The sequence below is a fragment of the Zonotrichia albicollis genome, chromosome 7, assembly GCF_047830755.1.
Source record: "Zonotrichia albicollis isolate bZonAlb1 chromosome 7, bZonAlb1.hap1, whole genome shotgun sequence".
NCBI classification, from domain to species: Eukaryota; Metazoa; Chordata; class Aves; order Passeriformes; family Passerellidae; genus Zonotrichia; species Zonotrichia albicollis.
The window spans coordinates 25513376-25531266 of NC_133825.1; the positions used below are offsets into that span (position 1 = coordinate 25513376).

General features: G+C 43.4%; 1 protein-coding gene across 1 annotated transcript in view; it reads right to left on the reverse strand.

The window, feature by feature from the left end:
* NRG3 (neuregulin 3) overlaps nt 1-15694 on the reverse strand; it is a 339710-nt gene extending 324016 nt beyond the window's left edge. The window contains exon 1 of the mRNA XM_074544710.1: nt 13823-15694. Coding sequence (XP_074400811.1) covers nt 13823-14525 — 703 coding nt within the window. The 5' untranslated portion in view covers nt 14526-15694. The remainder of the gene's footprint in view (nt 1-13822) is intronic.
* Between the last annotated feature and the right edge of the window lie 2197 nt (nt 15695-17891).

Here is a 17891-nt window from a genome sequence, read left to right on the forward strand (position 1 = left end):
CACACTCAGGTGATGAGGATGATGACAGTAAAATGTTCATTCAACACAGACTGCAGAGGCAGCACGAAACAACACGCTGAACTGGCTAAGAAATCTTTTTGTTTGGGAAATATAAAGATGTGCTGAAATATCCCACCACATCTGGAATTCTTTCTCTAGTCCATACAAATTCTCTCTCTTTGGCAGTACCACCCATTCCAGGAGAATCCCTGGGAGAATCCCACAGGATCCTGGGCCAAGCAGCACCACAGGAAGCGTTCCCAGACTGTATCACCTGATGGTGGCCACAGCACATCATCCTGGGGCAATTTCCTCCTTAGCTCTTCAATAATTCACTTGCTGGCAGGAGCCTTATCATAATAAATTGGGCCTAAGAGAAAGCACACTAAATATTCACAATACAAACAGTTCCAATGGCTTTTCCGATCTCCCGAGCTTCCAAATCTGTCTCTCTCATTTCCTCTCAGCACAAGGCCTCTGCTCCTACCTCTACTGTCCTGCTTGCTGGGTATTTCTGGAAAAATCAGCCCAGAACACTGAAAAGAAAATTTACCACTTCACTGCATCAGCAAAGCACAGTAGCACAGCAAAAATTAAAACAATGAAATTACAAAAGACAGCTTCTGCTAGGTTTTCTGAATAACACACCACTTGGGAACAGCTGCTACATGTCTGTCTTTAAAAGGTTCTAGAGAACCCACCAATGAAACTTCTACATAGTTATAAAGGCTTATGCTTTGAGAAGCTAAGATTTGAAAAACAAATACAGCAGAATATTTTAGATTTCACACCTATTGAAGTTGAAGCCCAACCCTACAGGTAATTTTTAAGATGCGCAGTATGAAATCCTCCTTTGATCACAACCTGATTTCATGTAAAAGTTCCAAATATACCATGTGTTGTTTGTTTTACAAAACTATCTAAAGTTGTAGAAATCACCCTTTCTGTGATCCCTTCCCCAGTGACTATCCACACTAGTCCCACAATCAACTGCTCAGCTCTATGTGAAGTCAGGCATTTGGTAAAGTTGCCCATGATTTACAGAAAGAGTACCTGGAACTTTGGAGAACTGTATTTATTTTTGGGTTTTTTTGGTTTGTTTTTTTTTTTTTTTTTTTTTTGCAAAACAAGACTGACAGAACCACTGAGAGTCACAAAGTATAAAATATAAAAACATTGGCAAAACCCTTCTACACAAATTCAGTACAGGGGCCAGGCACAACTGCTCCAGACTGGCAGAGTTTCAGGGTGTCCCACCTCAGGCCATTTGCAGGCTTCAGGAGGAGGAAAGCTGTAGGAAACCCCAGGAGTGCCTGGGAACAGACATCCCACCTTGTGGGGCACACACTAAATCCTCTGGTCATGCACAGGATGCCAACCTCATTGTTAATATCACAGTTAATACTCTGTTGTTACACCTCCTTGTTTCCAATCCATTTCATTATCCTATTTGCAACTGAAATATTCCCAGCTCTCCATTCCAAACAGCAGATTGTGCCACTTAATGGCAATTAAATGCCCTCAAGGCATTAAAAAGGCTATTATCAAAACATGTTTTTCAAGCACCAGTGTAAATCATTTAATACAGGCTTTGAAATTCATAATGAGCGAGCCTTCAATGAGAACGTTTGTGTTGGGGTTGTATATCTAGGTGTTAATACAATATTTATCCTCAGTAATAACTAGTGAAATGAAACCTTTCTCTAAAATACTCACTACATGAACATTTTAAGATGTTAACCAGTTTCTGGCCCACCACTAGAAAGTTTCTCTGCTACAGACATTGGTTTTAAACCCCAAACCTCACAGCAGGAAAAATAAACAAACAAAACACTTAGCAAGATTACATATTTACACTTGAAACCCAAGCATGTCAGTTCAAGTTATGAAAAACATTTCAGCTAATTGAAGAAACAACAAACAACTCAAACTTTGTTGACACTGGTATCTCACTATTAGAAGGAGGTCGAAAGAGACACAGTGAAAAAATATTTGCCAATTTTTCTCCAGTTGTGTTGGTTGATTTATTACCATAACTCTCCCATAAAACTTGTCTCATTCTCCATCTGAGATTCCCTCTAATAAATGGATTTTTATTGTTAGATATTTTTTAAGAGATCAGCATAGGTACACTTCAGAAAAGTCAGCTATGAGCAAATGGAGAACAACAGACTAGGCTAAGCAAATCACTCCTTTGTAACTGTTTATTTTAAATGTTAGCTAGAGCCCACTTTTTCTCACTTATCTCATTGGGTTTGGATTTGGATTAGGATCCCACCTACTCAGAGAGCATTTTGACTCTATCTATAGAAGACTACACCATACTGAAAGTGTTTCTTCCTTTTGATGTGAGATATGGCAACAATAACACTTTCGTCCTAAAATATAACAAGACAGTAATATAAAACATAGTAGTTACTAAAATTCCCAGTGACAAGTGATTATAAAGTTAAGCTAAAACGATTTAAATGGGGTTGTCACAATGGCAGGCTTTGGCCTAATGAGTGTCCCAAATTCAGACCTGATTCCACTCACTGCAGGACAAAAATAAAGAATTACTAACTAGAGTGAGTGGCTTGCTAGGGTGTCTCACAGACAGCCCAGCCCTCCTGTCAGATACAGCCCTGCCATCTGGGGACAGATCTTGGCTATATTTGGAAATACATTTTTAAATTACCCAAAAAAACCTAGATGCTTCTGTCCCTTCCTCTTTAGCACTTAAGTCCAATAGATTTCACTGTCAGAGAATTATTGGAAATTACCAGACACTCAAACAACAGAACAACCAAGGGCATCAGGTACTTTCTGAAATCTGAAGCAAGATCTCTATTTCCTTCTTCTTTTTTGAATATTCATTAATACACACCTTACTTCCCATCTGCACCTCTTCACCATGTCTTTATTTCACAAATAAGACAACCTGAGCTTGAGGGACAGGAAGGGACCACTCCTGGTCTCCTGACTTCCACTAACCTAGTCTCAGATCTTTTACTGTCACTGAGGTTTCAACAACTTTTTGGATGAGTAGCAGGCCAATAAGCAAGATAAACCAGTGAGGAGAAGCCATCCCTGCTAAAGGCATTTTTTCCTGGTGGAAGGGGGAACTGAGGGTGGTTGTTGCTGAGCTGCAGCAGCAGAGGGCAGAGCCCAGGGCAGGCAGGGCAGTGTGGCTCATGCTCACCTGGAACTGCCTGCAGGGAAGGATCTGCACCCACACACCCAAGGGATTGCTGCTTCTGCACCCAGTGTGCTGTGGAATGCAAGGAATCACAGCAACCAAGAGAAAGGTGACATGCTGGGGGATCTCTGCTGTTAGCTTTGGGATTTGGGGTTTTTTACATCAGCTAACTTTCCATAACATCCACTGAAATTGCACATAACATATACTTCATTTAATATCCTCCTGTTTTCCTTTGTTTATGTTTTGATCATCCCAACCTCTATTTAGGTTATCTTCAGAGGTTGATCTTCAGAGTTGAACTGAATTCAGAAGAAATTCATTGTTTGGACTCTAAACTCCTCTCTATGAAAAGTTCTCATGTAAAACATTCAATCTAGTACCTGACTGTGGTCCACCCCGCTTCTTGCTGTGATTCTTACAGAACTGCTGACCTCCACCTCCCGCTGAACACTCAGCTACACATGAGTTCCTCAGATTCTAATTCTGTTCCACAACACAAAAATACAGGAAATTTGTTGTTAAGCAGTATTTGTTAGGAAAAAAGTCCAAGAGTCTATGCTTTCATATAGAATCATTCACAAACAGGATTAAAAATGTCAAAAAAATATTAAGAGAGTGTTGCAATTTTTAGAGGTGATTGAAAAATAATCTCTAATTAAATAATACAAATGTAATGTGTCTAATTAATTAGATATAATCTTACAGTATCTTCTTAAAAGCATTTTTTAAAAAATTAGCTCCCTAATAAAACCACACTGCTTTTAATCAGCCAGAATTCTCAGTGTGCAAATAAAACATCTCAGAAGCATCATTAATCTTTTGATTACCTAACATACCTCATCTTTACTGTAGGACTCTACCCACCATCATCTCTTTAGTAAGTCATTTTATTGCTATGCCTGCCAATATGCTTTATTTTCTATAGGTACATCACTGACCAGTCAAGTGTTCAGTTAAAATCAAGGCTAAATGTATTTTAATCATTGCAAAATTTAAATAAATATGTGTTCATGGCTCCAAATTATACAGTGTAAACAAACCAGGAATGAGGAGCTCAGTAGCTCCTCAATCTGTGTGTGTTCAGTTCATATTTATAGATCCACCTTAGAGCAGCAAAGCTGTGGCTGGCTACAAATCCCCTACATCTGCCAAGGTGACAGAGGACAGCTCTCCAAATGTATGCAAACACAAGGTGCAATCAAGCCTTGTAGTGTACCAAAATACTGAAATCCAATAAGTGCAAGTGATCTTTTCAGCCACCGATAAAATAACAATTATGGTATCAAACTCTTCTCCTCTTAAACATAGCCCACACTAGCATGGCAGCTTCACATATTCAGCTTAAACCCAGCCATCCAAGAACTAAAACCTGAGAGAATTTCCCACTGCAGGCAGATACTTCTAAAGCCAATTTCAAATATTAAGTTACTACTCATGCTTTCCATTTACATCCAAGTAGGGCTCTGTGAAGAACGTGCTCCAGATATGGAAAGGTATCAGGAGCACTTCTTTCCCTTGGTGTGTTTGCAGGGTAGCTCATGGTGACAGGGACAAGGCAGAGGTTCTGTGTCCCCAGACCAGCCAGCCTGAACACAGCTCACCCTGTCACCTTTGCTGCCCACACACCCCCTTCCTCTGTAAGGCAAGGTGACAGCAAATGTTCACCCTCCCAGTAAAAATGGACTCAGATATCCTGGGGATGCTGCATTTTCTCCGCTGGTTTTATAGTGATGCACATCAAGGTCCTCACAGCTCAGAAGTATAATTTATAAATTGACAGTAAGCAAATACACTCCATACTTATACTGTCTTTTGTACTTAAAAGACAGTATAATTTATAAATTGTTCTGATTTCCAATCTGTATTTTTCTGACCAGCATTTTTTAAGGATGAAAACAAATTACAACCAACATTATTACACTGAGATACAGCTTATAAATAAGCAGCTGACCCTGTGAAATGTGTGGTATGCTCTACTATAAGAAATAATAAAATAAAGATTGAAATCTAAAAGCAAAAGAAACACAATCTGCTTAAGGAAAAAGTCAATGCTGTATGTATTTATGCATTACTTTAAGCTTTCTAGTTATTACAAAATAACAAAAAAAAATCCCAAGGGGATTGAACTTTTAGCACTATGACCATTATGTATCTGGGCCAGAACTCAGGCTAAAAACTAATGTGGTTTAGCTACTTATGAAATAATTATAAAAGCACCTCTACCCTTCTAAATCAGGAGAACTGACACTCATCAGAATAATCTCCTCAGTAAAGTTCCTGAACCCACTGCCCACTGAACCCTGGCAGGAAATTCACCACACCACAGTTCAGTGCAGCTTATCTCTGGGTTTGCAACAAAACCCCTGCTTCTCTTTTGTGAATTCACTCACAGGTTGAGCAAGAAAATTAATTTTCTCTCCACACAACATTATTCTTAAAAAAACAAACAAAAAAAACCCAAAAAAAACCAACCTAACAAAGCAACCCCTTTGGAAGACAATTACTGGATTGTTTTTAGGAAGCATCATACAATCAATTCCTGGTCAAAGCTTCTGAGATAGCTTAGTACTACTTTATGATAACCCACTCAGCACTTATACTGTAATTCACCAGGGGAGAGGAAAAAAAGATTCCCCACATTTTTTTTTAATATTCCATGGTATTACTCAGCCACTTAGCTACAATTCTGAGGCACCCTGAGCACACTACTGGAAATGCTATTTTCCTATTTTCCTATGCACTGAACTGGGAGATAGAAGTAACCATTAGCCTTGCACAAGACAGCACAGTTTTCCAGGTTAGCAACACTTTTCAGTGCAACTTTCTTGGTTTTGTTAAAATCTTCATTACATTCAGAAGCAGCACAGCAAATTCAGGCTGAACATTTTCAACCTTCCTTGTCAACCACTTGTCACTGCAGTAAAAGCACACCACCAGCACCCTTCCAAGAGAATAACACACCTTATCTCCATCCCTGCCTCACAAGTTCTGACATCAGTGAGAGTTCTCAGCTCTGGAAAAGAGGCTATTTGCTATTAATACTAATTTATTGGTTTGCTGTTGCACAGTGCTATAGCCCCTCTATCTGGTAACAGCCAGCAATCAAGGCTCAGTTCTTGCTAAACTAGAATCTTGAACTTTTACAGGAATGACACTGTGAAAGGAAAAATGTAAAGTTTATTGCATATTTTGGTTTCAGAAAATAATAAATATTAAAATACATCTTGCCATCCCTAAAATTTTAGAAAGCATTTTCTATCTGCAAGCTTCGTGAAAAAGTCAATTTTGGCATATATCTAGCTGAGAACATAATACAGAGAAAAACTACAAAACCAGAGATTTTCTCAAGAATAATGAAAAACAAAAATCAGGGAAAGAAATAGTTTGAAAGAGATGTATAAAAAAATTCATGACCCACGTGTCTTGTCACAGTCTATAGCTAAGCAACTGCAGTCCTCCAGAACACAAAGATTTCACTACAGAACTCATTTCAGGCAAAGGGTAAACAGGATAATGATATATTTTTCAAGGCAGTGCTAAGAATACACACACACACAAAGAAGATGTTCTAATGGAAACTCAGTTCTAATAAGCACATTTAAATAATGCTGGCAGTTTTTAAAAAGCTGATGTACATTTACTCACACAGGCATGTTTTGTAAGCACTCACGCTGCAATCTAAGACAGACGAACACATTTAATCACACAGATGTTCACATAAACTGGCCCTGATTCTGCAGATCCACAGTTCCACAAAACACAAAATGCATCACTAGCACCCCCTGAACTGGGCCTGTAATGTTTGCAAAACTTGGCCATACAGCAATCTCCTCATAAAAAATGAAAGACTATAAACTACTTTGTTCAGCACAATATCTACACGGAATACTATCAGGATTTCCTCCTGATAGTATTCTTCCTCAAAGCTTTACTATAAGAGTTACTAAATGACTCTGAAAGGTCTGAATTTTCATGCAAGCTAAAATACTTGCATGGTTAATACTTGGTTAATATTTCTATGAGGGGCACCTGCCACGTTGCACTGCTAATGTGCATCTTTCCTATCAGAGGAAAATACAAGTGGCAGGTGTGGATGGGACACAACTGTAGAATTGCCAAGAGATTAATTCAAATTTTAAAACAAAACAAAACAAAAAAAAACATAAACCCAAAGACAAACAAACAAAAAGATGTTAAAGTAAAAAGAAGAGCTTTTGTAGGTTTCTGGGTTGATTTTGCAAGGGCCAAAGCAGAATTCAGGTATTCCAAACCAAAGCTTCAGTTTATCATTTTACCCAGTTATATTTTCATTGGACACTGAGCCTTTTCCATTCTACCTGAGCTTTCCCCAAATGTTTAACTCCTGCAAAAATAAAAAATAAGATCACTCTGAGGAAAAAATGTAAATCATTTTGGACTTAAAAATTGGTTGCTCAACATGACAGGAAGAGAATTATTTTTGAAGCTGAATAGTTTATCTGCTACAGTCAGCAGTCAACATATCCACACCAAAAAGCATAAAAAAATAAAGGAATCAGGAGTAATGTGTTGTAAAAAAGACTTGACAATCATGAAATCCTCCTATTTAAATGCTACAGGAGAAATACAGCTTTGGAAATCCAAAATACTGGTCTTAGAGGACAGAAAAGACAGAATACTGGAATAATTATTTTATATATTTTTTTTAAACATTACTGGGGTAATATTGAGTACATTGAAAAAGAGAAACAACCATTTAAAGAATTAGCAATAAGCATTTAGTTAATATATTTCTCTCTGCTACCTCCAAATTTCACCAGGAAGAGTTGATCCAATTAAGCACTTCTTCCATGAAAAGGACATGGAAATTTGTAAGTGCAGTTGCTACTTTAATTTTCTTCATGGCTGCTTTATTCTATTTCTTCCTCATGAAGGCATTCTACCAAGGGGCCCCAGAAACCTGTGTGACAGAAAGTAGAAGCCCATTCAAGAAGCACTTGCCCACTTGTGTGCATTTATTTTTTCTGTGCTAGTTAGAGAGCACCTGAATGCTCATCCTCTGTCTTTCCAGGGGTGAAATGCGCTCTCTCCAATGAAGATGCACTTTACTCAGTGGAGTGAGATTAGATATGAGGGGGAAGGTTAAAGTAAGAAAGCAGGTTTCTGAGCTGTCCACCTTGGAAATTCAGTTAGCCATGAGAAAACAGTCCTAGTTTTGATCTGAACCACACCTGTCCCATTAAATGACACTTCCAACCCTCACCATACTGAGGGAACTCAGTCCTAGGAGAAAGAAAACATCTCCACAACACAAAGCATTCCATTGTTTCTCTTGTGTTTTGTCTACTCTTGTAATGCAAAATAATAATAAAAAAGTACTTGTGCTTAATAGCAACAGTTACTACAAACCCCTTCCACGCAGCAGAACCTGCAAGAGACTTCCACATTAAAACAGATGCAGTTCAGCTTGGCACTCAGTCTAACCAGCTCCAATGAAACCTCTGGGTTTCTCTTGTGAACTGCAGTGACTGGACAAGCACCAGGACCAAGGCAGCCAAAGACTGCTCCTGGGGTTACTACAGGCTTTGAGATCCTGATCCTCCTCCAAAACTGGGCAAATGCACAAATCCATGCTTGTATTGAGTGTCTGCACACACACATGCACAGCATCGCAAAGTTGTTCAAACACAGAGAAGCTCAAAAGGAAACCACCAGGCTCAGAGACAAACAAGCCTCTGCTTTTAACAAATTTATTTATATATGCTTGTGACCAAACCATCCCACATGATTTTACTAGGCACTTCTCCTTGTGCCGCTTGTTTACAAAACAATCACAGGAGAAATCAACAAAACCAAACACTGGGAGTTTCAGGTACTTCCTGAAAACCATATGGGCTACAAAACTGAAAGTCAAGGCCAAATCCACAGCAATCCATGTGTTTACTGGGCTTTGCCTTCAAAGCAATGAGTCATATGACAAATGCACTGTGCAACACTAGACACAATTCTGTAGAGACAGGTCTTTTGCTTTAATTTTTAATTTCCATTTTCTGTGGGTTTAGATAAACCATGAACATTACTTTAGCATAATCCTTTGCAATGAATCAATACACTAATTTAATAATGGTATTCTGTTGTCAACATATAATATATCACATAATGTCCTTGTATAGATGCAAAAAAAAATGCCAAATAAAATTCAAGGCTTTGCTTTCACCAGTGATCACAGGTTAAATCAATGTAATGACAAACTCTACAGTCCCCAGAAGAATTTCCTTCAGGGTTAAAAATCAGCATGGAATAATTTCAGCCATATCCCTCCCACTCATCGTGCCAGTGCTGTGCAAGCTCTTCTAGGTCATAGGATTCCAACAATCACTTTAATGAAGGGAAGAGAGAAGAAATATATCTGAATAGAATCAATGTACATATCTGAGTGGGTCTTATTTAAATATTCCACTTCTTTATGAATACAGTGATAGCTGCTCTAGCCCCTAACTATAAAGAAGATTAAAAATGGAAAACGGAATTAAGTCCAGTATCTTCTAACTTAATTAAAACAGATGAAGCAAGTTATAGCTTTGAAATAAGAGAAATAAAATAAATTACAATAACTTTTACTTCAGTGATGTGGTTGCACATCTGTGTTTCTTATTTTTACCTTGATAGTAGCCTTCCTGTCAACATGTATCTAAAACAGGAAACACACATCCAATAATCTCTGTGATACTGACCGAAGGTATGTGAATAGAAAATAAGTGAGAATGAAGAAGAAACAAATGCTCTTAAAACCCCCAGTTGTTTGTCTCAGTATTTTTTTTCCAACTCAACAGCTTTTGAAGCATTTAGAATTGGTAGATAACTGGCACATTAATCTCAGTTAATGCCAAAGGCACGTGCTCTGCAGTCACGTGTGCTCCCCTCGATTCAATGACAGCTCACACTCGTCATGCCAAGTGTTCACAATCCATGTCATTTGCTGGCAGAAAGCTCCAGGGCTCTGGGAAGAGTAGGTCTGGTTTTACTACGGTTTGGCACCTCCCACAACACCCTCCAGTTGGTGAAAACCCCGCAGTTCCATCTAAGTGTCATCCTTAATGCGAAAAAGATATTTGAGTCAGTGCAAAATAAAACAAACAGCTTTTACCAAAATGTCAGTGCTGGTAGCAGTGCATCTGCCAGATGCTTGTTACTTGAACCCATGCTGTGCATAACAATCAGTCAGAGATATGACGAGGATAAACGACTGGACCAGAAAATCTTTAGCAGGAAATCAAAGTATACTCAGACTACCTAAAAAGAAAAAAGGGTTGCAATTGGACTTCACAAGATATATTGATTAAGTGTTCTGTAACGTCTCTTTTCTTGGTTACTATGCATTAGTTGAGCCCCACCTGCCTGACCTCAGTTCTCTGCATTAGCCTTTGGTCATATGAACACAAGAGAAACCACAGTGCTATTTCATAGCTGAATTCACACAGGAATTCTTTTAAGTACAGTATCTCAATTCGAGGATAATAACATTACTGAAGAACGCAGAATACCATGAAAAATGCATATTGGAAAAATCAGGGCATGACTCTTTTGAAATGAAACCAATGGCTTGATAAAAATAAAAACTCACTAGCATGTTCCAGGCTGTTGGTTGATTTTTCTTGATCCACAGGCTGGACTATCCTTCTAAATTAGCGACTGACTTTTACACTGAGCACTGGATGAAGAGGCTTAGGCTGAAAAGGCATGGTTCATACGTGATCATGGAAAACACGCGCAGGCACAAGACACAGAGAGAAAGATTTGATGAGTAAGTGGCTTTTGCTTAGTCAGAACCTGAAGGATCTTCATCAAGAACTTTCAAAACAGCTAACAGATAGCTTGACTTTGAGTGAAACACAACCAAGAATTATTGTCATTATGCACACCCACAAAAAAAGAGAGATTTCACAACATCTCCTCAGATGAATACACACACAGAGAAAAGGCTTTACCAACACTTATTCAGGTGGGCAATCATCCGGCTTGCTGGAGAAATAACTCCTGTTTTGCCTCCTATTTTCCTAAGTCCTGCTTTGAGCCCGCTTTAACATGTTTAAACAATTAAATAAACTACAACACAAACTAGTATAAATAAAGATAGCTGCTTCTTTTCTTAAAAGCTGTGAAATGTTAAATAACCTATGACTCCTGCCCACATATGTGCCTTGCCAAGCCAGAGGATGACACAAGGGCATGCACTATTTTGCAGGATGGGGCATGAGATTCATCATGTCAGATTTGTATTCACTAGGTACAACAGGATCCATGACTTTCATTTCAATAGCAGCTGGAACAACGGGCACAGAAGGAACACGCAGCTCATCCTGGGAAATTAGGATGAATTTGTTTAAAAAAAAAAAAAAAAACCTTTCTTACTGAGAGCTATTAGTGGCAGACACAGATACTTGCTTTGGGGTCACACCATGTCAGCAGTTCACAGCACAAAGACTGCATTTCTCCCTTCTCTCTCCTCAGTGCATACTGCAGCCTCAAAGAATTTTACATGTATCCGTAGAGATGCTCATATGTATCAGGAGAGTACAGCTGTAGGCTTTAAAAAATGTCCATATGCCCTACAAATTCAAATCCTTTTTTATGTAATCTATTTAATCTTCCATTAATGATAATCTCTGCTATCAATGTGCCCAAACAGGGTCAATTTCTGCTGGATTTGCACTTCTAGCATTTCCATCCTATAACTGAGCTACATTTAATGAAGGGAAACACCCTGCTGTAAAAGGTATTAGCAGCCTCTCTAAAACAAAAAAATAGTTAGGAAGCTCTGCAACTGCCAGGAACATCTCAAGATTGTGGTTTTTATTCTTCCATTGTGTGTCTTGCACAGAGGAGAGTCCTGCCAGCTGAACATTATTTATTAATCAGGACATTCCTGCCTTCTATACCCTGTAAGGAGACAGCCTAGAGGGGCGGAAATTGCTGTGGATTTCTCTTACATACCCAACGAGACAGAAAGGGAAGAAAGGAAGAGATTGCAAGGGAGCATTTAGACCACGACAGATCCCACCTGGCAAGCCCAGGCAGATACACACACACACATCACAGCAGTCTGAAGAAGCATGCAGCATATCTGGTTGAGAGAACTGAGAGCAGACATGTGGGTTGGAAATCTAGCTTCATTTGCTGCTTTGTTTTTAAAGAAGTGCCCTACACAGCTCCCCATACCTGAGTGAAACAGGCTGCACTGAGCTCCACAGAAGATTTTCCTTCTGGTAACTTCCAGCTACCTTAGGTTCTACCTACAGAACGTGCAGGCTTGGACACACCTGTAAGGGCTGCTTCTCCCTCAATTACTGTGGCACACACCGGCAAAACGTGTCATTGCCTCGTTAGCTCTTCTGATTTAGTGATAGCTTCATTCGTAATCATTGCCAGCCATCCGCCACCTGCACACCCACCCACCCACACATACACATCCAATTTGCTGTTCTTCTCCCAATTTTGTCAATTCACAAGATCAGCTTGCACTGCCTGTCCTCTCTGCTCCAGTGCTTATCAACAAATAGGTTTAACAGACAAAATAAAGTTCATATTGCATTCCAACAAAATCCTCCAGCAGAACACCCCTACATTAGCATACAAAAGGGGAACCCTGGGCTGTAAAAGGGGTTCAACCGAGCTGATGTTCCCAGCAGCGGCAGCTAAGAGTTAATGGAGGACACCCGGCTTTTCACTTCCTCTACTGCAGCCAAGAAAGCGCAGAATACTATAATACAGTATAATTGAGCATTTCACTAAATAGCATCGCATAGAAGTTCTTTTGGCTCGGACTGCATTTGTCCTAAGTAACCTTTATGAGAAGCTGAAAGTTGACGCACCCAGACCAAATGAATTTTCAGCTTTAGCCCGAATCCTTCCGTTTGTGCTTGGGAGGGTGGGAAGAACCAGCCAGCAAGCATCAATCGGAGAACTAGCCCCCTCCTCTGCTTAAAAAAAAAATAGTCGGGTACGGCACCACGGTGCTGTGGCTACACACGGGAGCCGGCAGAGCGCTGGGATGGCTCTGCACATCCTCGGGGAGCCCCGGGCTCCTTCCCGGCGGAGCTGCCCGGGGCTCCTTCAGGAGAGGGGACGGAGAGAGCATCCCTGCGGAACCCGCCCTGGTTTCAAGGGAGACGAGCGTGCAGGAAGCCGAACTCCGCCACCAGCAGAGAAGCACATGCACAGCGCAGCCCGCATCTGCTGAGGACCACTCTCTCCACGCTGCCCTTTCGGGGGGGTCATCACTGGTCCCTCTTGCTCAGACACTCCCCAGCATCTCCCAAGTACCTTTCACAGACCAGCCTACAAGGGGAAAGGGGGTCTGCATCCTTCCCAAAACCACAACCGAAAAGCATTCTCCTCAAATGGCTGCTCCTGCCTCAACATCCATCACACAAGCAGGGAACTTGCCGGGGGTAAAAAGGGGGCGCAAGCAGGGAAGGGAGAAAGAAGCGCAAACTTCGGAGCTCTCCGGCTTCCCGCACGGCACGGGAGCGGCACGGCGGCCAGCTCCGAGCGCCGCATCGCCCTGGCCCGACCCCGCGGGCGCTCGGCCAGCGCCGGGTCCGGACGGGGCGAGGCGCGCAGCGAGCGGCCCGAGGGCGCGGGGCGGCCGGCGACACTTACGGGTTTTGGGGGTCGTGCTGGCCTCCGGCGTGGTGGTGGTCGACTCCTGGAAGGGAGACAGGGTCCAGGACGGCGCCGAGTCGTGGACGTAGATCTTATAGGAGGAGGTAGCGTGTGCCGCAGTGGGCCAGGCGGGCAGCGGCGGGGTGCTGGGGGCGGCGGGCGGCGGCCGGGCGGCGCGGCCGGCGGTGCCGGTGCCGGGGGGGCCGCTGGCGGGCGGTGCCGTGTGCGGCGGCACGGGGTGCCGGGGCGCGGTGGGCCGCGGGCCGCCCCGCGCAGGGCCGCGGGTGCCGGGGGGCCGCGGGGGAGCCCGGCTCATGGTGGTGAGGCGGGGGCTGACCCGGCTGGGCGGCCGCGGCGTGGCGGCGGCGGTGGTCTCCGCGCCGCGGGGGGGGGCGGTGGGCTTGGAGAGGAAGAAGGGGTCCTGCCCCACGCCCTTGGCGTCCATCAGCTCGGTGGGAACGTACTCCTTGACGGAGCCCACCACGATCCACTTGAGCAGCATGAGGCTGAGCCCCAGCCCGATGAAGCCGATGAAGAGGGGTACCACGCACAGCCACGTCTGCTGCCGGTTCCAGACGATGCAGTCGCTGCAGCGCAGCTCCCGCGGCGGCCCCCCGGCCCCATCCCCGCCCGGGCCCCCCGCCGCAGCCGCCGCCTCCGCCGCCCCGGGCGCCGCGGCACCCGCAGCCCCCTCGCTCATCCTAGGGGCCGTCCGCAGCGCCGCCGCGGCCCCGGGGCATCAGCGCGCCGCGGCTGCCGGCGGCATGCGGCGGAGAGCGGAGGGGAGCGCGGCGCGGTGCGGGCGGGCGGCGGGAGCGCCCCGCTCAGTCACGCCGCCGGCACGGCATGCCCCGCGCCGCGCCGCCCCGCGCAGCCTCCCGCGGCCGCGGAGTCAGCGGGACGGCCGCGCCATCCGCCGGGCGCCCGACTCTGCTGGAGCTGCTCGCTGCAGCCTCGGCGCTCTTCTTCTTGTCCCTCCGCTAGAAGGTTTTTCTTCTCTTTTCCTTTTTTTTTTTTTTTTTTTTTTTTCCGGGTAATAAGTCGAAAGGATCAGCCTCCTCGGTTAATTTATTTTTTTATCCCAAGCGTGCGGCTCCGGCGACGCGCAGGTACATTCCTTCACATTCACGCACCTTCTCGCCTCTCCTCTCCCCTCGGGGCTCGGGGGATCCTTTCTTTCCGTCTTTCCTTCCTTCCTTCCCTCCCCCGCCCGCTCGGCTCCTGCCTATGCCCGGCCGCGGCGCAGCAGCATCCCTCGGCGGCTCCGCGGGGAGGCGGCGGCGCAGCGCACCCGCCACTCCGCGGCCCCGCGGCCAACCCGCGGCCGGCGCCGGGCCAGGGAGGCCGATCCGCGGGCGGGGCCCGGGGCAGGAGGCACGGCTCGGCACGGCTCCGCGCAGGTCCTCCGCGCCCGCGCTAAGTCCGGCCCGGCATCAAAACTCCGGCGAGGATTCCCGAAAAAAAATAAAAATTAAAAAAAGAAAAAGAAAAAAATTTGAATAATCCACACACGCGCAAAAAAATAAAAATTAAGATGAAACCCTGGAGGGAAGCGGCAATGACCCAGTCGGCAAAAAAATATACGGATCCGGCAAGTAAATGGGCACGCAAAGGCAGCTCCTGCCAAGCTTGCAGCTTGGGCTCGATTGTGTATTCCTCTGGCAGCGCCGCGGAGGCAGGCGAGCGCGCACCGAGCAAGGCGCCTCCCACCAAAGCCTAATGGTGGTTTCTTAATGCGCACAAGATAAATAAATGATCCAGGCAAACCCCTCGGGAGGGGGTATGCTACGGCAAACGGAGCCTAGGAAAGAAAGGCAAGGAAGGAAAAGGGAAAGAAAAGCAAAAGAAAAGCTGCAGGGGCGGGGGTGCGGGGTGGGGGCGAAGCTGCCGAGCCCATCCTGTGGCAGGATCCGGGAGGCTGGAGCTGCAGGCAGCAGAGCCCCGCGGGGCGCGGGGTGCGTGTGCCGCGGGGGTGGAGACACCGCCGCCAGCGAGCCGGGGCTCGGGACACGGGTTAGCCCACCTCGGTGCCGCCCCACAGGTATCAACCGGCAGCGTTGTGTTACTCTGGTTTACAATGGGATTCTCTGAAGAAAAACAAACAAAACAGCCCACCACACACCTGCAGCAAAAGGACACTTCATGCAGCAGCTAGGGAGAAACTGACGGCACAGCACCATGCCGAGGTTGCCAGACAAGTTCTGGTATCTTAACTACTCTGGCTTGTTTGGTCTACAGCAAAGCTGAATTCCCAAGTTCAGTGTAGTCAACAATGGCTACTTTCATTTATTGGGCAAACATTTCACCAGCTGGGGTGGTCACTGAAGGGTTAACAGCAGTTTGCCAATGGTGGCTTGATTCCCATTTTCAAAATTTTAGAGAATTTTATAGAACTATGCATTTACAGATGTTCTTAACCCGTTCTTCAGACCTGTTACCTTTTTGGTGTCCATTTCTGATATTGATGCGTAGGTATCATTTCCTTAGTCATGTATTTCAGGGTACTGATCTTTCTATAGGATAAGTGAGCGGAAAAGTTGGAAACAATCTGTGAACTGCATTTGTTCTGTGTATAAAGAGACAAATAGAGAAAATAAAATATTGCAACTGAAACATACCTGCTCTATATTTTTCCTCCAGAATGAAGGTTAATACCATTTGAAGTATCTATATTACATTAACTAGATATCTAGATTATTGTCACTTCAAGAACTCCCTCTGGAGTTTGGCAGCTCCTCCAAAATAGTTCTCTGCTAATAGATCTGTGGAAGTGGTTTATCAGGTAAGAGTACTATTTAAACATTTCATAAAATCCCCCCAGTTTGGCATTGGAAAACATTAATGTAGGGGTTTCTACTCCTTTAGTGAAGAGAAAAAAGGATTAGGAGAAAGCACTTAGAAAGAACCACAAATGGGTGCCAAACAAGGCAAACAAATGAGAAAGATGGGGAAGTATTGCAAATCCAGGGAATATTTTTCACTGATTTTATGGAAATATGGACCCAGATGCTTTCAGTCGTGAGTGCCTGTCCTACAAAGTTCTCACCTTCCTTGTAAGCTTGGAATACCTTTGTCCTGCTATGTGCTTTGTGTTGCCTTTACAAATATCCTTCAGCTCCTGCCTCTTCCGTAACCATATTGCAGTTCACTAAGCCCAGTATGAATCACTCTGTTTTCATCCTCAAATAATTTGTACGTCCTTCTTGGAAGAACAAAAATGTTTTACAACACTTCCATGACAGAGAGCTTTTATTTTTCTCATGACTACATCCTGAACTCTGAAAGAGTTTCCCGAGTCTCAACTGCACTTCTTCGCCCACTAAGATTTTCAAGATATCAGCTCCTAAATTTTGCAATGGTTCTAATGGAAGACATAAGGATGTGATACCATTAAGATCACTCAAGTGTAGCCATTTGTTTAATATTGGAAGACTTCCTGTATTATTAGTAAATATTTTTTCAGGCTTATTTCCTTACCATTTCCCATTCTTATTGAGGGTTGACAAACTATTCTTGAAATTGATTATGGAATGCTTTCAATGGACCTTACTTGAGTGAATTACTTAAAACCAGCCATTACCCTGACATGTTAATTAAGTTCCTACCAATGACTATTAGCCTCTTGAAAAAAATTCTTTGGTCTAAAAATATGAAATGGATCTTGATGCAAGAATCTTCCCTTAACCTCATAGTAAATGCAAATGTATTTCAAATAGGTTATCCTACAGTTAGAAAAAAAAAGTCATTCATCTAGACAGATACCTTAATGAAGGCAATGTCTTCCTGTAAGAACTTAGTCATGAGTTAAAATGTTATGATGTATACAAAAACACAGTCTATAAATGCTTTTAGCTTATTTCTCTGTCCTTAAAAATTAATATTCAAATCATAATCAGTTTCTCAAATCAGCCCACTCTTGTTAAACTGAATCTGTTCCATGCATTAATTCTAATTTACGTAGGTATTTGGTAGCTCTCACTTGCATTTCTTCCTACTCATTTTGTATCATAGTCCAACTCCTTTACTTTTTCTGGAAATATGTTTATCACGATCAGAAAACAATATG